Raw genomic sequence first — 24,953 nt, 5'->3', positions numbered from 1 at the left:
TGGCATATAAATGGACCATTTATATTTTAAGAGAAAATATGACGAAAACCCCTTTAGTAAGCTCCTTCAATTGGTTGGACATATGTACATTCCCATGGGATAAAATGTTAATTATTTTACAAATCCCATTGACAATGTGCTTACTTTATTGATGGATTGCCATCATGAGATCCTAATTGGGCAAATGCAGCTCTCTTGCTGCAAGCTGCATTTTCCTTTATGATGATGTTCCTCAAAGTCACAGAACAGAATCCGTTACCAAGCTCATAAAATAGTTAAGTTATAATGTATTTAAAAAAATAAATAAATGCAAAAGTTTTTTTTTTTAACCTTAGGATCATTTTTACTCATGACAATATTTGTTAAAAATATTACATCTGCCTTTGAGAAGAGAGAGTATCAACTTTTTATATTATGGAAAAATAAACTCTACAGACATCTCAAATTGGCACACAGCATTTGAAAATAATATCCTTTCAAATCATCTTTCTAAAGGTCTCCTTTACCAACTCCCTTTTCCCAATTATTCTTAACACACTGGGATGTATGAATGGGTATAAGACAAGAATACCTAAAAACAGTAAAATGTTTATTTCTTTAAAAAAAGAGAGTGTGTGAGAGAGAGAAAGGGAGAGAGGGATTCAAACTGATTATGATCATAATTTCCATCTGCGATCAGCAAAGCCAATACTGCAAGTATATTCCTTGATTGAAATGGTTAATAAAAGAAACTGGCGGCTTTTTAAAAAAAAAATACAGATTTTCTGCTCCTCAATCACCATATTCAGTATCTGTATGACATGCTTTTTAATTGTTAACTTCTTCCTAGCAGAAAACAAAGTTCATCATGGCAAAGCATCCCATTTTCCAAAGCTCTAAACTGTCAGTATAACAAGAACTCCGTTCCCCTGGGCTGATGAGTAGGGTAAACTGGAAGATTCAGCTGCTTGGTTATGGAAGATTTTGTACAATGCCACCTCAGCCAATAGAAAACAGGCCAACAGCCCAAGTGAAAGCTACAGTGTCTTTTAGATGTTTAAAGTCAAACGTCCGTGGCGTTCCCGGGCACCAGGAAATGGAAACTTGCAACAGGTCTCAATTAGCAGCAGCAAAGGCAGTTCCATAGAAGCTGTTCTTCTTCCTTTGAACCATGCTCATTGTATGGTCATTAAGAAAACACTGTAACTGAATGGAGCATACAATGTGGAAATAACTGTTTGTTATGTAGTGCTGTTCACTTGAGAAGACTCCCCCAAAAGATCTGGATTGAACCGTAATCTATTTACACAGGAGCATTCCTGTTTCGATTGGCAGAACTGGCACTATGTGATATCCTCTTCTTCTGAACAGTAATCACGACCCTTTAGAAGAAAATAAAGAGATTTTATTTAAAAAAAAATTACACTAAAACCATACAGAAAGATAGCACATCAAAGACATAGGATAACAGCCCTACGATCATTTTGATGTATTCAAAGTAGAACCTCTGATCACGACCATAATTTGTTCCATAAGTTTGGTTGCAACAGATTTGGGAGGGAAAATCGGCTGTGGAAAAAAAAAATTGTGAATTTTTTGGTCAGAACCTGATTTGGTCGTGGTCAGAAGCATTCTACTGTACTTCTATTCCACAAAACTCAACAGAGGAAAATTACATTAGCCAGTTCCCATTCTGTTTGTTCTACAATAACTTTATGAACAGGATATCTCAACCCCCCTACAGTCTTTCAGTAATTGGCAATCATCTCTTGTTGTTCAAGAAAACTGAATGGTCAGGTACCACTTACCACGTTGAGACTGCACTCCCTAATGAGGCAAGAATTTAAAAATGCTATGTGTAACTTCTACCCGCAGCAATTAAGAACTGCAACAGTATACTTCAACATACTTCATTTCTTTGTATTTCCAGTAATCATCAAGGGCTTAAAGGCTATATTAGTGTGTCTTTCAGTAACTTTTTAGTGCATTATATTGCTGATGTGCGCTAATTCTCAAATAAAGAAAATGCTTAATATCATAGAACAGGTTAGAAGTTTCTGGGAGGTCTTTATACATCCCTTATCTAGATCTCAGCTCTTTAAAATTAAAAATGAAGCTTTGGAAAAATACAGCATCCTGGAATAAATGTTTTCTACTCTGTGTGTGTGTGTGTGTGTGTGTGTGTGTGTGTGCAGGGTGCACATGCAGACATAATATTTTAGTACCTTATATGTATGCACATATCTATACAGTATATAGATAATATAGATTGTAAACAAATGAGACTGATAAATAAAATCCACTCCATTAACTGGTTTGATTTTTGGTTTTTCACTCCTTATGTTTGTGTTTTCAGCTATCACATTTAGGTCTCATAATGCCAATCTATAAAAGTGGATATTTGCTAAACTCAGATACCATATGTATGCCTTTTGATAAGCCAGATTGCTGCACATCAGAATGAAATCTATATGTTTGCATAAACTTCTTTGGAAAGCTCTTATTTCCTACTTAATCCAATCTTAACTTCATGAACTTGATGGTTTAAAAATTATTGCAAATCTGCATGAAAGCTCCTGTAACTTAAAGGCTAGGAGTATATAATTACAGTACTTACATAATTGTTATCTCACAAACCCAGCCCACATTGATTATATGGTGATAATATGAGTGTTTGAGTAATCTTCCAAAGCAATTCCATATGCAGTGTTATAAAAATCTGAGTATAATTAACCATGGCATGACACTCTCATGTTAAAGAAAGATCACATCATTTAAACCAGTAGAAGGTAAACCGTTGAGTCTCCATATTTGCAAGATTTATGTTGGTGGATTTGTCTTTTCATGGTGGCAGTTGTGAAATTTATCATACTAAAAATCTGGCTGCTGCTTGCTGCATTCACCCTGTGAGTGATGGTGAAACAAATGCATCTTTAGTCTCCCAGAGAAGTGTCATCTGCGTAGGATGGCTTGTGATCTTGGTGTGATTTGTGTACCTGCATTAAGTTACTATAGCTTGACTTTAGGCATATGTGTGTTTATGCATGCAGGGACAACATCTGAGAGTAACTGGGCAAGAATATACATTTTCACTGAATTTCACATTTTCCAAGTTTTGACACAAAACCCCAATGAATATGGAAAATTGCAATCTGTTGTGGAAGTAATTTAAAACTCCACAGAGAAATTAAGATATAAGAACACTCCATAAGCTGAGAACATGATCTACTCTATTCAGAAAACTCTTAACATTACCTTCTAAATCAAATAACCATCATCAACAAAGTTTGCTTTATCCAGATTAAACTGCAGTTTATATGCTTATATCACTTCAAAAGTAGAAAATGAGGACAATGTTATCGACTTACTGATGACTCATTCCAAATTTTCATGACTTTGCTTGGTTGCCTGTCTGCATTAAAAGGAAAGGCAGTGGGGATGAAACAACTCTATTGCACAGCATGGTATAAGGCTTAATGGAATAGTCCTATGATGCTGGAAACATTCATTGGAGTCCTTTCCTATCAAAGGCCAATTAATCCGGAAAGATCTTAAAACAGTGGTCATGGCTCAAAAAACCTCCTTGCCTATTCTTAGGATAGATCGTCCTTTAAGGCACCAAAGCAATTTTGATGCCAATCCCAGACTGAAATTACTGATGCATATATGATTAAAAAGCACCATATACTTATTTCCTTTAAGAATTAAATAAATATTATCAACATTTGTGTTTCCCATTATTCCATTACATTCCATTATTCTTAACCATGGGCTGTCATCTAGAGAGCATCATTTGGAATGGAAATCTGGAAGAAAAAGTAGCAATATCCAGATCTCACAGGCTTTAGGGCCAGGATGTCAATAGAATCCAGTGCTTTGCCCTGTGTTGTTATTACAACTGTAGTTCAAATCAAATCAAACCTTTATTGTCAATGCACAACATGTGTACAATGAGATTGAATGAGCCTCCCTTGGTACAGTCCCCCCACCAAAACACAGAATATATCACAATAATAAATAAAAGAAAAAGAAATCCCTAAACTCAAATAAGTAATAACTAGCACACATTCCATATACATATATGTATATAACATTATATTACTTGGTGTGTGTGTGTGTGTGTGTGTGTGTGTGTATGCATAGTTAACTACCCAGAACAATTTGATTAAGACAGGTGGCCATATGTGTTCCATCCATCCATCCATCCATCCATCCATCCATCCATCCATCCATCCATCCATCCATCTATCTATCCATCCATCCTGCAGCTCAAGTGAGAGGCTCTTTCCTTCTTCAGTCTGTCATTAAAAGGTTTTGCACTCAGATATTTATAATTATTAACTTGAAATTCAGCTCAACCTCTTGCTTTACTTTTAAGCATCTTGTCAGCTTTATGATGATTCTATGTAGGCAGCAACAGACTTGAAGAAGGGAAAGAAATGAAAGAGAACATGCAAACATTGGTTAAAAAGTCAGGGATACAACCCACGTCTTCCTGAAGAATGGCATGCAGCTTTTCGGCATAGCTCCTTTCTCAGGGTAATTGCCATGAAAAAAAGAGATCATGGCTGAACTTATTAATTCAATTTAAAAATCTGTACTTGAATATAGGTCATTGCCATATAGCGTTAATATTAGCGTGGTTAAATTATATCTTCTCCCTGGTTCAATTTGGATTCAGTCTTCACCTTTAGTTCAAAATATAAGCAAGAGAAAGAAAAAATATTTAAACCAAATTACCAGACAGGGAGAAGATAAAAAAAATCTGGAGAGCAAATTTAGTGAGTAAAATCTTCCTTTGGAAAGGGCTGAAATCAGGAGAGGGGAATGGGAATGGAGTAGGAGGGAGGGAAACTTTTGTGGGAAAATCTATCTGTGTCTAGACAAAAAGGTCTATATTCTTAAAAGGCCTGAATAGGGAAACAAACCTAATCATGCTGTATGCCACATGAGTAATCATCCCTGCTAAAACTCAATACTTGTTTTAATTTTGAAATTCAGTTGAGTTCATGCTGTGTGTTTTAATCAACTTGATGATTTTATTTTGGCAGGGTAGCTTTATAGTCCTTAGCGTTATAACCCTAAGTACAATTGCAAGAGGAAAAGTTGTAATCAACACGAGAGAATGAAATGATGGTGACATAAGAAGCGGAGATGCTTGTTATTTAAAAACAAGAAAACAATGTGGTGTGTGGCCAAAAGCAATTCATTTTAGGCTTCTTCTTTTCTGAATAAAGACTAAGAATTGGGCCTCTTTGTCATTGAAGAGACTCACATTAGAATAGGAACATTGTAGAATAAATTATAGATGAGTCATGAGATATTTCTAAATTCTGGCCAGGCCTATGGAAAGAGATGTACACATTCTGTCAATTGTTTTAGATTGAAATGGAAATTAGATTAAGCTTTATAGCTACATGCAAATCACGGTGTATTTTCTAAATGGTATGACTGATACGATGGAACTCAGACAGCAACAGGCATCTTCGAGATTTCTGCTCTATTAATTTTTATATATTTAAGCTCTTCTGAGAACAGTGAATAAATAAATACCATCTTGCATTTAATATTTCAGCATTACTTCTACTTTTAAATACTTGATTCTCCCTGCTAACTGTCCTGCATCTTCATCATTTTTATCACAAACACACATTTGTATCCAATGTTATGTTGTACAGTTAAGGGTACTGGGTAATCATCATGTAATTCTGAATTCAAAACCCATTCATCCATCGACTCAGATGGGTATAAAATAGAAAGTTCAAATTTGTCTAAACCATTGGTTCTAAACATGTTGGTCATCAAGGCCACGGTTGTCCGAAAGGTGCTTTTTCAAGAGGCACTGGACTTTCTTGTTTTTCTTTGAAGACGTTTCACTTCTCATCCAAGAAGCTTCTTCAGTTCTGACTGGATGGTGGGGAATGGAAGGATTTATATTCCTTGCAGACAGCTGGTCATTTGCATTCTTTTAAAGAGTCGTTGAGGCCACTTGTATGAGAAGTGAAATGTCTTCAGAGAAAAACAAGAAAGTCCAATTGCCTCTTGAAAGTGCACCTTTGGAACATGCTGTTCTAAACCATTAAACTTTAATGTTTCCGCCTCTGTGCTTGAGACACTAGATTCATACTTTAATTTTTTTTAAAAAAAACCACACAAAATCCAGGCAATTTCTGACACAGATATTCCAAATCCTGTTATTATAATAATAATAATAATAATAATAATAATAATAATAATAATAATAATAATAATAATAATAATAATAATAATAATGTTTTAATTTGTATACCGCCCTTCTCCTGAAGGACTCAGGGCGGTGAACAGGCAGATAAAATACAAACAAACATACGCAATAATTAAAACAACCCTTAAAAAACTGATTCAAATTTGCCAAAAAATTTAAAATAACATTACACCCCATAAAATTACAAAAATTTAAAACCCAGCAAAATTCAATTAAAATTTAAAGTTAAAATCAAGCCAATCCAGCCATACGAAATAAATAGGTTTTAAGTTCGCGGCGAAAGGTCCTAAGGTCAGGTAGTTGTCGAAGCCTGAGGGGAAGTTCGTTCCACAGGGTAGGAGCCCCCACAGAGAAGGCCCTCCCCCTGGGGGCCGCCAGTCGACACTGTTTGGCTGACGGCACCCTGAGGAGTCCCTCTCTGTGGGAACGCATCGGACGCTGGGAGATAGAGGCCGGCAGTAGACGGTCCCGTAAGTAGCCCGGTCCTAAGCCATTATCTTTAACTAATTCTAAATTATGCCTCTTAAAATAAACAAAGGTTATGTGCATGTAAACAGAAGCGTGATTACAGCAAATATAGCCCCACAACACAATACAGACAAGGATGAATTTGAGTTTAATGCAGCATGTTCCTGTTTTTGCTTCTTCTCCTCTTTCTCATTTTTGACAATTAATGATAATCATGCTCATATTCTGGCAACATTCTGCCTGTTCTGCACCATATCCTTTTATTAGCGGCTTGGTTGTTTTAAAATGATGCATTTATAAACAAACTGACACCACAGGAATACAGAAAATCAGTAAGATAAATTATTCTCTTGCATAGCTCTATTATGGTTCCACAGTATGAGGTTCAGAAACCAGAAAAGCACAATGCATTTTACTGCTCCAGCCTTTAACAATGTGACTCCTTTTTCTAATTGCCATTCAAAGGAAGCAATGGAAGAGGCTGGGTGGCCTGATGGTGGTATGGTGAAAATAATTATGTCAAGCATTTTTGCTTTAATGATAGTAAAGGGAACTGCAAAGACACTGGAGCTTTTTTGATGAATGGTTCTCCAAGGGATTAAAGTGGTTCCCTACCACAGAAACTCTAAACTTCAGTTGGTCTTCTGTTTTCATGATGCCCTTTAGAAGAATGTCAATGAATGCATATGCAAGCACATATTCAGAGCATAATTTTTCGTATCTTAAAAAGAAATGAACAGAGCCATGAAGAGTCCACCCACATGAGTGAAAACGGTTTTGCAACCTACCAGAACTAAGCTCTGAAATCACAAAGAAAGCCATGTGGGGAGGGGCGAAAATCAAGCTTCCATCTCCACAAAATGCTGTTTTAGCAATAGCACTTAGGCTTATATAACTCCCCATAGTGCTTTACAGCAATCACTGGGTGGTTTACAATGTCGGCATCTTGACCCCAACAATCTGGGTCCTCATTTTATCAACCTCGGAAGGAGGGAAGGCTGAGTCAGTTTTGAGCCAGTCAGGATTGAACTCCAGGTTATGGGCAGAGTTAGCCTGCAATACTGCATTCTAATCACTGTGTCATCATGACTCCTGTTTTAATCTCCCAAGCATCATTCTTTATATGTGATCAGTAGACTCCAAGGAGTGTTGCACCACTATCACATCTAGTTACACAAACATTTTGAGTCAAAATTAACACCTGGAAGTTTTGAAGCCAACTCTGGCCACAGTGCTTCTTCCCAGAATATCTCCTCCATTATACATATATGACACCAGGACTTTTTTTTTTTGAAACAAAGATACAAATAGTGGTTGCTAATACTGTCTTTTACAGCATAAATGTGTGAAGTTTTGTCAAAGACTTTCTTCATTATGTGTTTCAGCAGATCACTGTTTTCCTGGCATGTTAGCTCTCGGGAAGCCTGGGAATTGTAGTTCTAATGCAGCCAGGTGACACTTGAAGACAACTGGGTTCAAGGAACATCTCTGGCAAACCCTCTTCCACTATTCATACAAGGGAAAATACCAAGGTTTCAATCTGACACTCAGCTCTTTGGTCAATTTAACCCTTCTGTTAAATCTAAATTGTGACTATCCCAAGAGAAAATTGAATTTCAAACATTCTCACTATTCAATTTACATCTGAAATATTTCAATGGAATATGGAGGTAGAAAATCCATATACAATCTCCATGATTAACATGGAGGACAATCGATCTGGAAATTTATTAATGTAAACTGGAAGTAAGATTCATGCCAGTCAGGTTTGCTCCTATTCCATTCTTCTTAGAAGTACTCAATTTTTATTATCTGGCTTTGCCACACAGTGGGGTAGCCTGTCTTCTGTACCAACCGGCAAGCTACCAGTTGCTTTTTTTGGATCTAATTTATTCACTTGAGAAAACTGTTGCCTATGATGATCCTCAATATTTTTGTCTCTTTGTTTGCAACTATCTCATACCCATTGTTTCTTAAAGTAATATTCATGAATGGATTTCTACAATCAAGCTAATCCTTTGCCTGTCTGCCCCATTTTCCGTAATTTTCTCCCAGGCGAACCTGTGACCTGTGATGACGAACCTATGGCATGTGGAGCCATGTCGCCTGGCATGAGTGGCGTTTCCCGTTCCCCTTCTGGGTTTCTGGTGTGCATTTGTGCGCCATGATCAGTTGGCCTTCATGCATGTGGCAGTGCTGGAAACTGGAAGAGCTAGTCTTCCATTTTTCTGCGTGAGCATGCACGCTGGCCGGCTGACCATCGTGTGTACATGCACGCCAGAAACCCAGAAGACTAGCTGGCCGGCACACACGAAAAGTTCATTTTCGGGTGCATGCACATGCCTTGGGCAGCTCCTCTTCTGGGTTGTGGCAGACAAGCGCAAAGCATGCATGCGCGCAAACTACCTTTTTGGCACTCGGTGCTGAAAAGGTTCACTGTCACTGATCTAAACAATCCCTTCAACATTTTACCAAAGAAACATTTCATAGGAGCTACAGAAGCCCTCTGGAAAAAAATCCAACTATGTTGGCTAAATAGGCTGTTTAAATAGTGTTCGCTGACACCAGCATGACCTTTCTCATTGCAAAACCTCATTATGTAGTTCTGCAAAAGCACTAGCAATAACCAATATTAAGCTAATATTTTATCATTCCCGTCTTACAATTCCAATTGTGAATCTGCCCTTCAAGCGAAGTTCATGAAAGAAGCCCACTTTTGTAGCTCTATCCTACATATATTATTGTTACTTCAAATTCTTAAGGAATTCCAAGTATTCTTTTCTGTTGACAAGTTTTAGGAAAATGAAAGAATTATGGACAAAAGCAATCATTAGCTTTGAACTAAAATTGAGGGGTCTGGAGCTTTTCTAAGAAAACAAACAAAAGAACAGAATCACTTGCAAGTTATCCTCTATTAATCTCTTCGGGTCATCACAACTTGAAATGTAGGAGACAGGTATCCTGGCTTGTGGCAGATTAAATGGAAAAATAATGCCTTAATAAGTGAGTTCTTAACCCTGGGGAGGAAATAATCTTAAATGCACTAGAAATGGTCAACATGATTATATTTGGCCAAGAAGTGAAAACAAAAGAGTAGGCTCCTTTTATGATTCCTCTGCTAATAAACCTTTTCTTTGAAACAATTCTAGGAAATGGATAGCACTCTCATTTACTTTGTGAACGTAAAGGATGGTTTATATATTGTGCCAAGAAAAAGTCACTCCCTACTCCCAATAGGTACTTTACACACTGATATAGAGAGTCAAAGCAAAGTCTAAAAATTCCAGTGCCACAAGCATTTTATTGCTCAAGTGGGGGCAACTCTAATTTATATGGGGATTTTTTTTATTAGTGGTTATTAATTGAATATTAATCAGCCATCCAGTTACTTGGTTCAGTTGGGTGTCTATAGAAATTGAATAAATAAATAAAATTTGTGTGCATGCACATAGAAAATTATAATTTGAACTTGGTACATTACAGTAACAGGGAATGAAAGAGAAAATATTTATCATGGACCTTTTCTCCTAATGGAGAGGAAGCAGCTTTTCTTATTCTCATGACTTCTTAACATATTGGAAAACAGGAAGTTGATTGCCTTCATTTTTTTTGTCATTTACATTATAGCTATAGACAGCAGCTATAATTATTTAAACATCATAATGCCACTCTGACAGTATTAGGTCATTTAAGACTACTGCAATGCTCTCTACATGGGGCTACCCCTGAAGTGCACTCGGAGACTCCAGTTAGTCCAGAATGCAGCTGCGCGGGTGACTGAGGGAGCTCCACGTTGCTCCCGGGTAACACCACTCCTGCGCAGTCTGCACTGGCTACCTGTGGTCTTTCGGGTGCGCTTCAAGGTTTTGGTTACCACCTTTAAAGCGCTCCATGGCTTAGGGCCCGGGTACTTACGGGACCGCCTGCTGTTACCTTAAGCCTCCCACCGACCCGTACGCTCTCACAGAGAAGGTCTTCTCAGGGTGCCGTCTGCCAAGCAATTCCGGCTGGCGGCCCCCAGGGGAAGGGCCTTCTCTGTTGGAGCACCTACCCTCTGGAACGAACTTCCCCCCGGTTTGCGCCAATTATCTGACCTTCGGATCTTTCGCCGGGAATTAAAAACTTATTTATTCATCCAAGCGGGACTGGCTTGATTTTTAAATTTTCCAAATTTTAATTTTTGTAATTTTATACGGGGTATTTTAGGTTGGGTCAATTGACGGTTTTAATTTGGCCATTATTGAATATGTATTTTAAATTGATATTTTAATTCTGTATATTTAAATTGTTTTAACCTTGGGTGTACACCGCCCTGAGTCCTTCGGGAGAAGGGCGGTATAAAAATTTAAATAAATAAATAAATAAATAATACTGAAATCAGAGACCATACACAAAGACTGAAGTTCTGTTCCCATGTAGCCAATGCCTTTCAAAATATGTTGCATCAGATATTAACTTGAAAATCCTTGCTTAGTCCATTTGTATGCCATCCTCGCCAATAAAGGAGCACATGATACAATTGCAGATTTGCCATAAATAGAAGTCTAGAACAAAAAGGCTGGCAGCTTTTTTTTTTTTTTAAGTGTGCATTTCCAGGGTCCTTCACTTCTGGGCCAGATGAAAACCTTTCATTTTCCCACATCAATTTTCCTGTATCTTTCTCAAGCCCTCATATTCCTCTTTCCCCAGGGCAGGCTGTGTAGAACTAATGCAGTTCGTCCAGTGGCAGCCAAATTCTTTCCATCGTTTATTATTTTTGTGTTGTCTAGACAAGTTAAGCAATTGCTGCTTGGGGAATCACTTATCACAAACCTTTCATGTATTTTCAAATTTTATAGTGACGATACACATGAAATAAAAGCAGTGTATCCAGATGTTTCGTATAACCAATATGTTTATTAATAGGACAGGAATCTGAAATGAAGTTGTTTGGGTTAATAGAAGCTTCTACTGTGGCTAGTTATTCAGTGTTGACATAAACCTATAGTAACTGCTTTTAACTGCACACATTTTATTTCTGCATTAGAAGACTCTGTATTGAATTTTGCTACTATTTATTCTAAAGCAGGGAGGCAAAAAAATCCTGAAATTTGTCTTCATTAACTTCACCCTGGATAAACTTCAATTGAAAAGTCAAACTATATGCTAAAATATGCTTAATCTGAAAAGAGACTTCTGTTCCCAAACACCTGCAGTTTTGTTGGTGGAAGGATCATGCAGAAACCTACATTTAAATTCAAATAGCTGAACCATGGTTTATTCATATGGATGAATATACCCACTACATTAACGGAGAAATATATATAATCTATAAAGAGTGCTTCCTGAAGTTTCTTGAATGACCAAATTTTCCACCTCTCTCTAGTGCATTTAACCAACATTTCAGTTTTGAGGGTAGAAGTTACCGTATTTTTCGCACTACAAGATGTACCTGACCATAGACGTATCTAGGTTTAGAGGAGGAAAACAAGAAAAAAAAATCAGGTGGAGCCTGAGAAGACCACAGATAGGTGTCCTCTCATGTGCCAGCTCTGCCTATTGACTCCTGCACTGCGGAAAAGAGACAGAAGAGGCAGGCAATGACAAAGACAGAAGAGGTGGGGTTCAGCACTGTAAAAGGACTCTGCCGCCACGGCCCGGCTGCTATTCACCAAAGGACCGGCACCAGTTGGGGACCCCTAAGGTAATACACTTCATGGTCTGTGATACAATATTCACTCCATAAGATGCACATTTCCACCCATTTTTTGGGGGGTGGGAAGTGTGTCTTATGGAGCGAAAAATACGGTAATTTGTACTTGCTGATGTCAGAGAATAATTTTCAGTTCTTATAGGAACAGTAGTTTTGTTACCTAAGGTAATAACACTTCTATCAAGGATGAAGATAAAATGGTCTCTGATTTTTAAAAAAATCTTCATTTTAGTTAAAGACCAAAAAAAAAAATCATCAAAAGAAAAGGAGGACGCAAAATTGCAGTTGTTGAACCATTTATCAGGTATAAGATGAACTATCAGAGCTACCCAAAAAACCACACACACCTTATATATGCCATTATGTCAAGTCAGGATAAACAATAATTCTTATTTTCCCGTAAAAGCTCTTGGATCAGACTAGCTTACTGTTCTAGAGATTTCATGGTTTTTCAAACTTTTTCAGAGTGTAGAATCTGCTTTAAAAAAATCTGTAACACCTGATCAAGAGGGTGAAAGTTCTAAATGTCATTTAAGAAGCCCTTTTAGAAGAAGAGCAAGCAGTGCTGGGGTGGGGTGGGATGTGGGGGTGAGTTAAACAAGTCATCAGCTTAGAATCATTATGTTCCTACAAATGATCTAAGTTCCAAACCCTCTTGAATTCTGTCAAGTCTTATTTAGCAACAATTTAGAATTGATCCTAATGATAAATTCTAATGATGAAAAGAGTTTTCTTCCCCCTCAGTCCTGAGGAACTCATTTAAATCCTTCTTCAACCTAGTCTGAAAAATCCCATTCATGGCACCTAAGAAATTTATCCATACCTACTTACAGACTGTCTTTGTATTGTCTTGGCCTTGGGAGTTCTCTCTAGTGAAAATGGGCACTTTCCCCAAAGGAATTTTTTTTTAAGGTGAAGGTTTTACATTCCAATAAAACCAATCAGTAGGTGAAAGTATAATAGGTTAGCATTAGGAACCTGTTATAAAATGGAAACTTGCTTAATCAATGATAAGTCCCAGATGGATTCTCACCTTTTAACAGATTCCATAGTTATAGTTGTACATTTTAGATATTTCTGTGTCATTGCATTTCAGGATGATACACAAGCAACTGTATTACAGCTCAAGTACAATAATGTATTAATTTATTTTCTTTGTTCCTCTTACCTTTTCAATTTTCTCATCCAGCATTCGGAAGAATTCTTGTTGGCTTTCAGAAATGTGCATGCTGAAAACAGAAAGAATTATTTCAAAGGGATTTTCAAGTGATGTAGTTTAGTTGGTCTTCTTATGACAATCTCTAATCTGCCACTTTCAGAGGAAGAGACATCATCAACCCGGATTGAGCATTATTTCTGTATCAAAGCTAGCAAAAGACTCAGAAGAAGGAAATTCATTTTAGTGGGGATGCCTTTGCATATTTCAGCACGGGCAACAAGATCTAATCTGCAGATTTGGAAGCAGATTATGTGCCTCACATAAACGACAGCAGAAGGAATAACTCCCAATGGAAAAGTTCCCAATATTTGAATTATAGGAGATTAGAGGAAGTTTACTACCTGGACCTGCTTTTTAGAAAACAATCAGGAGAGTCATAATTTCAATGAATCAAGAGCTGGGAACTATGAATTTAATTTAGGATAGTCTCTCCCAATTGAGAGTAATCCAGTTATTTAAAAAAATCTGTGTTGAAAGCAAAGATTTCACAAAGTAAGATACAGAATCAACTGCATGTTTGGGAGAGCAAAGTTGGCACGATTTAGTTTTACCCTCAAAAGTCCTTTTATGGAGTAAGACATAGCACAATAACTCTTTACATTAAATTCATCAGAAGCCTCTAATTTATACTCTAACATATACTGACATTTCTAGAACAAGTTTTTTTTTTAACCACTACCCACAATTCAAATAATCTACTTCCATTAACAACCCAGTGCTAAGATGCCAAATTGGGGAGACTTTGTTTCTCAGAAGTAGGAAGGGCAGGAAATATAGTATTGATAATACTATAGTACAGAACTGTAATAGAACTGTACTATTAAGGAGTGGCAGTGCATTTGAAAAGTTCAGGACACAAGCCATCATAAAAATATACAGAATAAAGCCAGATAATTTTACTGTACAAAGCAGGGATGCACAGGAGATTCAGAGGCTACGTTTTGAACATTGCACGACTACATTCACTGCTGAATTTTAGGATGTATTTTTTAAAAACAGAGTCTGGCATTTTTGGTTCTGGAAAAAATGAACTCTAGATCACAATATTCAAATATAGATTCCAGAGGACCACTCAGAAAGTAGAAGTGACCTAACTGAAGTTTGCTTGTGTTTTGTTTGTTTGTTTTTGCTTGTATTATTTCTTATGACTCAGTGGCTTCCATTTTTACTACAGTTTTATTGGCAGACATTAACTGAGATTTCTAATGCAAATATTAGCAATACAGAATAAAATTATGGTAAATTTGGTCTTGGCAATTCATGATCTCCAGAACCCAATTCCCATATATAATATTGGAGTGATTAACAAATATCCCTGATGGATGTAGCCCATTTCCTAAAGGCATCTTCTGTTGATGTATAAGCATTAAGAGTGATATTGTATACTGTGAAACAGAAAATGGAGAAACTAAGATTTTTAAAGCCAGGCAACAACATGTCAAATACACTGGAAATCAACCTTCTTCTTTTTTTAAGGGAATTACGTATTAAAAAAACAAGAAAAACAACTACGTAGAAAAGGATAAATGCTTTTAAAAACCATAGGGAGAAAAACCCTACATGTGATGCCAAGGCCAAACTTACTTGCCTATTTTAGTTATTCTTTTTTATCGAAAGTTCTCAAAAGTAATAAGTGCAGATTTCAGAATTTTAAACAGTGGTATGGGAGAACACATTTCAAAAGCAAAAAGATAAGACTTCATTTTCAAGATTATGCAGGAAGAAAAATGGTTGATTATAGAAGTTAAACCAACTTGAGCCTCCTTCTAAAAATTTAATGTGTATCGGTCATGATCTCTGTAGAGAATAGTGAAAAGGAGTCCATGAGCCAATAACACCATGAGTGGAATACAGAAATGGTCACGGGGAGCAGAAAAGTGAAGAAATATGAAACACTGAAGAAGAGGCATCCGCAACAATGATCATAAAGAAGAGAAGCTGCTAAATGCTCCTTTAAACATCCATAAGGATTAAGTAGAGCTCTATCTCTCACCTAAAATCTCAGCTTAAAAAAACTTGCTGAATATTTTGAGTAATATAGAGAGATCACAATGAAGTATTGTGAATGAGGCTGACATCCAGCAGCTTTTCTCTGTCATCTTTACAGTATCTATGCCATTTACTTTCTAGTTTTCTCCAAGAGGGATCAATGCAGAAAAGTTCAGAAGTATTTTGAATTAGTTCTGAGATGATCTTTTTCAAGAAGCAGACATGTTTTAGGAACGTAATAACTTAGGTAACAAATTCAGTCATGCAGATGTATGCCCCAACATCTCCCATTGTATGTCCGATGAAGCCACATACAAAGTAATGGAGAAATTATTACACTGTGCCATTTATAAAAGGTGATGTGGCAATTTCACAACAGCTGATGCCCTGTTTGACATACCAAGTATGAAAGATGCAGTCAGAATGCTGATGAGACAGCTTGCTCATCCTCCATCCATTGTTATTCGAGGCAACATCAACCTAGCATTTGAAATTCAGAACTGCTGCTGAGCTCTCTGGATGTCAATCCCAATTAAGATTTCTATACAAAGCAAAGGCTTTGATTTAGGAAGATTAATTATGTAATCACTAACAAGGGCTATGTGTCTGAAAAAATTAAGCAATAAATTTATGATGCTAAATATTTACTCAATGCTGCTACTATTCCCACCATTATATAGCTGGCTTTTTTTAGATAAGGCTGAGCGGGTCAGGGAAGAGGTTGTCACTTCCAGGCGTATGGATTGCTGGGATGAAGATGGAATGACAGATATGCCAATGCCAAATATGTAACAGTATCAAACAGGGGCAGATTTCACACCACCTTGTTTATGAACTAGACTACTGTAGAACTGCCCAATATAAGCTGGACAAGCTATAGATCCAGCCATGGTAGCCTATGAGTGGCTTCAAAATTGTGAAGAGTTAGTGAATGTTTCATGAGGCTTCATACAGATCAAGCACCTTGAATGAAAAGGTATTGGAATTGAACTTCCTGTCTAGTCACAGAAGAACACAGAAGAACAATGCACATGAATTGGGAAAGGAATCCTAAAGGGAACTCCAGTAAGTTTGACTGAAATCAGTTCCCAATGGATGAATTCTTTAATATAAGGTTGAACTGTATAAGAGGAGGTCACAAGGGAAAGTGCAGCAGAAGCACCATCCTGTTGGGAGCACCTCCAAAGAAAGATAAAGCAAACAACTGTAGTTGCAGCCACTGCATGGAGTATTATGTAGAGTTTGAGTTTTGCTATGAAGAAAAGTTTGCATACAACATCCCAAAGCACATATTGCCTTTGCAAGGGTAACAAAGTGACTTCACTAAACAAAATGACCTAATGAGCTATGTGGTAAGATCACTCAGAACACAAATACATGGAGTCAGTTGTTGAGTAAAATAACAAAGTGGTACTTTGAAGGCGGAAGAATACAACAAGAAGTATTATCAATTTAAGGAGGAAAAGACCCTTTTGGGATTTGTAGAGAGGCCGAATGGCAACATGTAGTATTAACAAAAGGTTCCATGTGCTATACAATGAAAGGAGAGATCATGGGAAACTATGGATACATGAAAATATGTGCATCTCCTTCCATTCTGCAAGAGAGGAAAAATACGTATTACCTTACAAAAAACACACGAAAGAGCAAAAGTCTAAGCCTATAACCCTCTTTAGGTACACTACAGTTCTTAAGAAAAGAGGCAAGCAAACAGTCCACTAAAGATGCTGCTGTTTGGTTGAACCAAGATCAGTAATGTGATGGGGTAGAAGTAGATTGCCTGCATCTATGGTGTATTTTAACATACTTAGGAATTCCATTCAGTAAATCTTGTTACTGAACGTTCTATTTTTATTGAAGGGAAGATCCACAATTTAAAACAGCCTCCAGTGTAAGTTCAGTTGAGATGAGCCAGGTATGACAATACTGGATGATGACATAAACTGCCAAGTGTTTAATGCCTGTTTTACAAAATGTGCTACTGCTGGAAAAAAATATGGAAGTATTTACCTCTTGTCCTCTGGCAAGTGAGACAGGAATGTGTTATCTCTGGCAGCAAGAAATGACACATTGCCATGGAAGTTTGACAGTTACTAGTATGGAAGGAGTATCTTCACAGAGTATACCTTGTGCCCATGACAATCCAATTTTCTGCCTGATTTATGGGTACAGAATATTGTTGGTCATGGGAGCCTGACTGTGATGCCTGCCCTATTCTAGAATTAGACAGAGGATGTTGGAATAAGAAATGGAACCCTTCTTGCTTTATCTTATAAATATTCTCAGTGTGGTAGGAAGTTGAAGGTTGACTCAGGAGAACTTGCTGTCTTTAAACATTTCAATAAGAACTTGTGTATCAATAGTATTTTGAATGAATTGATATATTTAGTCCTCTACTGCCTGCAAATTCTCTTGAACTCCACTGCAGGACTCTGCCATCCAATGAATCTGTTCATTGAAGGAATGGATGTCTTCCAAAGGAGAGATTTGGTACACGATTAGTACCTAGGTGGTGATGTCAAGCCGAGGAAGCATCAGGGGTATAATAATCAGGTTTAGAGTAATTATTACAAGCTCCAACAAAACGATGGAGCAGCTCCTATGGCTCAATAGAAATAGGAAAACCCCGAACGTAAACCCAGTGGGGATGATGGTTATAGCAGGTTGGAACTTGAACGTGACATTTGCCTTGAAGAAACTTCTTAGAGAATGAATTAACCCAGAGGACAAGAAAACAATGCTTGCAAACATTTTCTGCCATGCTTCCAAGCCGTAATTAGACAGCAGAATTCAAAAACACTTTTTCAAAGTGATGGAGCCAAACAAGAATTCTATATGGTACGAACTCTTTTTTAAAAAGTAAGGAAGCTTTTTTGGTCTAGGGGCTTCAAATAACTTCCTGCCCCATAAAACTAATCACACTGGGATTTCAGGGTGGGGAGTACTGACATTTCTGGATCCCTTTATATATAAACCATGCAGAGGCTTAAGATACCCATTTTGCCTTAAATTTCTCTAAAAACTGGGAATATTGATCTTTTTTCCCCTCTTGATTTGATTTTTGATGAGGTGGAATTTTTAAAGAATTTGGTGATATTCTGAAGTAACCCCACACTTCTTAAAATGCAGAATAAAAAGTCTATGAATTTCATCCCTAGTCAATTTGGGCAGTTTCATGAGTTTTCAAAACATACATTTTATCATCCACCTATTAAACTGAACAACTAAATGATTTAAATTAACTTTCTCTCAGTCAGGTCCACAGACAACTATGTGTAAACATAAAGACTGCACAAGACACTCATGCCCCAAGCAAATTATGTGGAGATTACTGATTGTGCAATAACTTTTTCCTGTATATGCAGCTCTGAATCACCAGGAGTAAAGTGGCCTAGAAATTTTAGCAACAAACTAATATATAAATTGTTATCTAAATTGAGGCATGTTAGAGATTATGCATGAAAGCACAATGTAAGTGTCATGTTTCAGTGCAAGCTTTGGCATCCCCTAAAGTAAAATAGATATACCTGGTGATGCATGTAGCTCTATCTGTATTTATATATATATATTTCTATCTAGTTTAGCTTTGCTTTGCTTTGCTATTCTATTCTTTTCATTAAAGAACAAAGCCTGAAAACGAGAAACAATAAATGCTGATTTTTCAGCTCATGCTATTCTTCTTTAGGACTGGGATAACCTAAAATCATCTTCCCAAAATTTAAAATCAGTGAATTTTAACAATATGCTTTGCACACAGAAAATCTGAGTGTCCTAAAGGCAAAAAAAATTTCTTAGAAAGTAACACCAACTTTCCAGTTACTGTTTCAGTACTAAGTGTTGCTTCCTCTAAACAGAGGTGTCAAACTCAATTTCATTGAGGCCCGCATCAGGGTTGTGTTTGACCTCGGGGGGCGTGGGGGGCATGGCTAGTTTGACATCATTCATGTTGGGGCACCTGTGGTGGTCCAAGCACTCTGCCAGCGAAAACGGGCTCCCAAGCTCTGTTTTTGGCTGTGACAGCTTCCTGCAACCCTCTGCCAGTGAAAACGGAGCTCAGGAGGGCCGCCTGCAGCCCACCCGAGCTCCATTTTCACTGGCAGAGGCACCACAGGCTGGTCCTCCACTGTTTCCAGGGCAGCCCTGTGGGCCAGATCTAAGCACCCTGTGGGCCAAATCTGCCCCCTGCCCTTGAGTTTGACACCCCTGCTCTAAAACCTTTCACTTCTATTCTAATACAAAGCAGGCTTTAGTATAGTGGTGACCATTGGCATCTTTACAAGTAATAATAAGAGGAGGTATAAATACCTGATTGAGGCAGAGGATTTTTGAAACATTAAAGATAGTGTAAGGACTGCAGACTTGAGCCATGTTCATGGACAAACTTTTCTCCTAAAATACAGCCTTCTCCAAATTAGCATTTTCCAAATGTCTTAAATTTGGATTCCTATTGTTAAGTTCGGGAAGTAACGAGGCTGGAGACCAGGGTAGTGACAACAGCTCTTTAATATATGGTGAACCCAGCAACCGAGCTGGGGAAAAACCTCTCCTTATATACAGTTTAACCGGCGGCTTCAACCAATCAGCAACGTGCTTGTTTCCCGCCAAAACATTTAAAGATACATTACACTCCTTCCCTCCCAGAAAACACTTTACCCATATTTACATGCTATTTACATATTATTTTTCAACGTAATCACGCAAATAGACTGGGCGTCTCCTGACTCTTTCGGACCTGCGCAGTTCATTCCCTGGGAGTGGGTCGAGCTGACCGGAGGGGCTGTTTGCTCCTCTCAGCTCCTCCTCTAGGCCATCCGGCCCTGGATTATTTGCAGAGTCGTCCCTGCTGTTTTCTAATGGAACCTGTTGGCGTCGCTGGACCTCCGGGAACTCAGATAAGTCCTGCGATTTTCCCGGGTTTGAGTCAGCTGTGGATTCAAACATTGTATAGTCAGGGCCTGTTTCGTCTAATTCGGATTGTTCGGCTATGCGTTTCGTATTTGGTCTATGTGGCGCCTCCATACCGGCCGCCCTTAACTCCACCAAGTATGATTTTGGACCTGTTATGTTTAGGATTTGTCCTGCTACCCAGATCGGGCCTTCACCATAGTTGTGTGCCCACACTCGGTCGCCTATTTCCATCCCTCTTGTTTTTCGAGTCCCCTTGTAACCCTCCGTGTATAGTTTGGATTTAAACGGTCTAGTGGGCACCTGAGCTCGCCCATTAATAATTCTGCTGGGCTTCTGCGGTTGTGACACAGGGGTTCTGTGTTGGACGGCCAGGAAAACATCGATTTTGTTTGCCAGTCGCCTGGCTTGAGTCTGACAATGCCTCTTTGCGCCCGGACGAAACGCTCTGCAAGGCCATTCGTCGCAGGGTGGAAAGGCGCCGAGAGGGCATGTCGGATGCCCTCTTCTGCCAAGTACTCCTCAAACTGGGTTGCCGTGAATTGCGGGCGTTATCGGATACTAACGTGTCGGGCAACCCATGGGTTACAAATAGGTGCCTGAGAACTGAGATCACGGCCTCGGCTGTCATGGATCTCAGGAGAATGATTTCCAGCCATTTGGAGTAGGCATCGACTACTACCAGGAATGTTTGGCCGTGGAAGGGGCCGGCAAAATCAATGTGGATTCTCGACCAGGGCCCTTGGGGTCTCTCCCATTCCCGAACCGGGGCCGTTGGGGGTAGCAGTCTGGACTCCTGGCAGGCCTGGCATTTCCCTACCCTTTCCGCAATTTCTGAGTCCATTAAGGGCCACCACACATAGCTTCTCGCTAGACCCTTCATCCTTACGATCCCTGGGTGACCTCGTGGAGGAGATCCAACACCCTTTTCCTCAATTTCTCTGGGATCACCACTGATCCCCCATAGCAGGCACCCCTTGAGCCGAAAGTTCCCCACGCTTTACAAACTCTTTAAAACGCCGCCCGGCGCAGCTGGCCACCCTCTTTGTATCCAACCAAGTACAGTTCTCAAAATAATGTCCCGGTATGACGCCCGAGCCACCTCCTTTGACGTGACTGGGCCAGAGTCCAGAGAGTCAATTAACAGTATGGGCGTCCCCGGAGTGGGGTCCTCGATCGCCCCTGGTAGTGGGCATCTGCTTAATGCGTCCGCATGCCCCAACTCTTTTCCTGGCCGATGCCGCAGTTTATAGGAGTATGCGGCTAAAAAGATAGTCCATCGGGTCAATCGGGGCGAAAGTGCCACAGGCGTTGGGCGGTCGCCAGCCAGTAACCCTAACAGTGGTCTATGGTCTGTAACAATTTCAAAGTCTCTCCCAAAGACGTATTCGTGAAACTTTTTTACTCCTGAAACTATAGCTAGAGCTTCCTTATCCAGCTGACTATAGTTCCTCTCTGTCGAGGACATCGTTCTGGAGTAGAAGGCTATTGGGGCTTCTGTGCCATTTGGAAGCCTGTGGCTGAGCACAGCACCCACTCCGTAAGGGGAGGCATCGCAAACTAATACCAATGGCATCGTGCTATGATACTGGATCAGTAAGCTATTGCTCGAGAGTAGGTTTTTTACTGCCTCGAAAGCCCTAGCTTCCGTCTTTCCCCAAGACCAAACAGTATTCTTTCCCAGTAGCTTATGTAGCGGCTCGGCAACGGTTGCCTTATTTTTCAAAAAGACCGCGTAAAAGTTCACTAGACCCAGGAATGCCTGTAGCTCTGTTTTGTTTTTTGGCGCTGGAGCCTTTCTTATTGCCTTGACCTTGCTCTCAGTGGGGTGGATTCCTTCCTTGTCTATTCTGTAGCCCAAGAACTCTACGGATTCTACCCCTATTTGGCATTTGTTCACTTTAACTTTTAGACCGGCTGACCGGAAAATGCCCAAAACTTTTCTCAAACGCTCCCCCAATTCTTCTAAATTTTTGGCTGATACCAATACATCATCAAAATAGGGGACTACCCCCGGGAGCCCTTGCAGAAGTCGCTCCATTAAATTTTGAAATAGGCCAGGTGCCACACTCACCCCAAACTGTAACTGGGTACACTTGAAAGCACCTCTGTGAGTCACAATTGTCTGGGCTTCGGCTGTGTTGGCGTCTACTGGCAGTTGTTGATAGGCTTGGGCCAAATCTAATTTGGCAAAAACGTGCCCTTGCCCCAGCGAGTGCAGCAAGTGTTGCACCACGGGGACCGGGTAAGCGCTTTTTTGCAAGGCTTTGTTTAACGTTGCCTTATAATAATAATAATAATAATATTTTAATTTGTATACCGCCCTTCTCCCGAAGGACTCAGGGCGGTGAACAGGCAGATAAAATATAAATACACACAATAATTTAAAAACAACCCTTAAAAAACTAATTTAAATGCCCAAAACGTTAAAAAACATACTCCCCTATAAAATAACACAATTTTAAAAACCCATCCAATAAAAATAAAAATCAGGCTAGTCCAGCCATATGAAATAAATAAGTTTTAAGTTCGCGGCGAAAGGTCCTAAGGTCAGGTAATTGTCGAAGTCCGAGGGGAAGTTCGTTCCACAGGGTCGGAGCTCCCACAGAGAAGGCCCTCCCCCTGGGGGCCTTGTAGTCAGCGCAGATTCTAACTGACCCATCTGGTTTCACTGGGGTGACGATTGGCGTCTCCCACTTTGCATGATCGACTGGCACTAGTATCCCCTGACTGATGAGCTTGTCTATCTCCCTGTCAATCTTGGGTTTAAGGGCAAAAGGGACCCTCCTTGCTTTTAACCGTATGGGGGCTACCTGGGGGTCTAAATTGAAGGAAATAGGGGTCCCCTTGTACTTGCCCAGGCAGTCCTTGAAAACATCTTCGAATTCGTCCATGAGTGTGTCCTTTAGGTTAAAGTCACTTCTGTAGATGCCAGTCACTCCCATGCCCAATGCACGGAACCAGTCTAGTCCCAACAAACTTGGCAGGGTCCCTTCGACTATCGTGATGGGCAGGGTCTTCTTGTGTGGTCCGTACTCGACGCGGACGGAGGTGGTCCTCGAACAGGGATGCGATTCCCTTGGTAGTCGTGAACTCTTAGCCGCTGTGTTTGCAGTTTGCGTTTGGTGATTTTCGCAAAGCTGCAAAAGTGTCCCAGGACATGATTGTGATCGCTGACCCTGTGTCCACTTCTAGTCGGCATGGCACTCCTTCGATTTTCGGTTTTGTGAAGATTTTCTTCACGCGGGTTGCTGCACGGCCTACTATCACGGTCGCTCGATTTGAATTCGCGCCTTTTGTTTTGACCAATCACGGGTCGCCTAGCCGATCCCGCGCTCTGATTGGTTGGTTTGAATTTTCGGCGGGAAGGTTGGGGTGCTCGACAGACTTGAGCCAGGTGCCCCTTCTTCTCGCACCGCCGACATGTAGCGTCCTTGAACTTGCATAGTTGACGCTGGTGTTGCCCTCCGCAACTTCCGCATTCATCCCGGTCTTCTTTGCCCCTTCTCCCGGTGAGACAAACTCCTTCCTCATCCTCGCCGTCTGATTCGGTCTGGATTTCTTCGTTGTGGACCGGGGTTGATTTCGTGCTCGCCGTTGGCGTGAGTGGCTTTTGTAGGGTTTCCGCCACTTGGGTGGACATCTCATGAGCTCTGGCTTCGTCCAGAGCGTTTGCCAGTGTTAGATTGCTTTTTGATAGCAGCCGCCTCCTCAAACGAATGTCTCTGACCCCACGGATGAGTTGTTCTAACAGCTCCTCATCCAAGTCTCGGTACCCACAATCCTTGGAGGCTTTTCTCAGGGCGGCCATGTAATCGCTGATGGATTTGCCCTCTTGCTGTCTGCGCTCTCCAAATTCAAAACGCCGTACATATTTGGACGGTGTTGGCGCGAAATGGTTCTTCAATAGATTTTGCAGAGTTGGCCACGATACCGATCGTACCGGCGTTGGCTCTGCCAGGGCTTCCGCGATGTCGATGACCTCGGGACCGCAGTGGCTCAGGAAATACGCCCTTTTGCGGTTGTCTGGAACTCCTTGCAGTTCGTTTGCCTCGAGGAAGCTCTCGAAACGGGTCATGTATGTTCCCCATTTCTCCCTGGATGGGTCAAACGGTGCGGGCGGAGTGTAGCTGGCCATCGCTGCGTTTCTGCCCTGAGTTTGCTGGGTTCGGTTCTTCCGTGCGTTCAGCTCGTTCCTGGTGCTCTTAGCCTCGAGATCCCACCTTCGTCGCCAGTGTTAAGTTCGGGAAGTAACGAGGCTGGAGACCAGGGTAGTGACAACAGCTCTTTAATATATGGTGAACCCAGCAACCGAGCTGGGGAAAAACCTCTCCTTATATACAGTTTAACCGGCGGCTTCAACCAATCAGCAACGTGCTTGTTTCCCGCCAAAACATTTAAAGATACATTACACCTATAATTCCCAAGCTTTGGTCATGTGGACTAGAAATTATAGA

General features: G+C 39.9%; 1 protein-coding gene across 3 annotated transcripts in view; it reads right to left on the bottom strand.

The window, feature by feature from the left end:
- Nucleotides 1-314: 314 nt before the first annotated feature.
- C3H1orf21 (chromosome 3 C1orf21 homolog) overlaps nucleotides 315-24,953 on the bottom strand; it is a 143,562-nt gene continuing 118,923 nt past the window's right edge. Inside the window, exons 5-6 of one of the 3 annotated variants that reach the window (XM_058176295.1) lie at nucleotides 13,552-13,612; nucleotides 315-1,361 (exon numbers count right to left, since the gene is read on the bottom strand). In XM_058176295.1, the coding sequence (XP_058032278.1) occupies nucleotides 1,323-1,361; nucleotides 13,552-13,612 (100 nt within the window). In that variant the 3' untranslated portion in view covers nucleotides 315-1,322. Of the gene's footprint in view, nucleotides 1,362-1,443; nucleotides 1,549-3,346; nucleotides 3,392-13,551; nucleotides 13,613-24,953 lie in introns of those variants that run through there. The other 2 variants (XM_058176294.1, XM_058176296.1) reach the window with 2 other exon arrangements.

Source organism: Ahaetulla prasina, chromosome 3 (genome assembly GCF_028640845.1).
Source record: "Ahaetulla prasina isolate Xishuangbanna chromosome 3, ASM2864084v1, whole genome shotgun sequence".
Lineage (NCBI taxonomy): Eukaryota > Metazoa > Chordata > Lepidosauria > Squamata > Colubridae > Ahaetulla > Ahaetulla prasina.
Note: the sequence above shows the minus strand (reverse complement) of the source record. Positions and strands in the feature narration are given on the sequence as shown.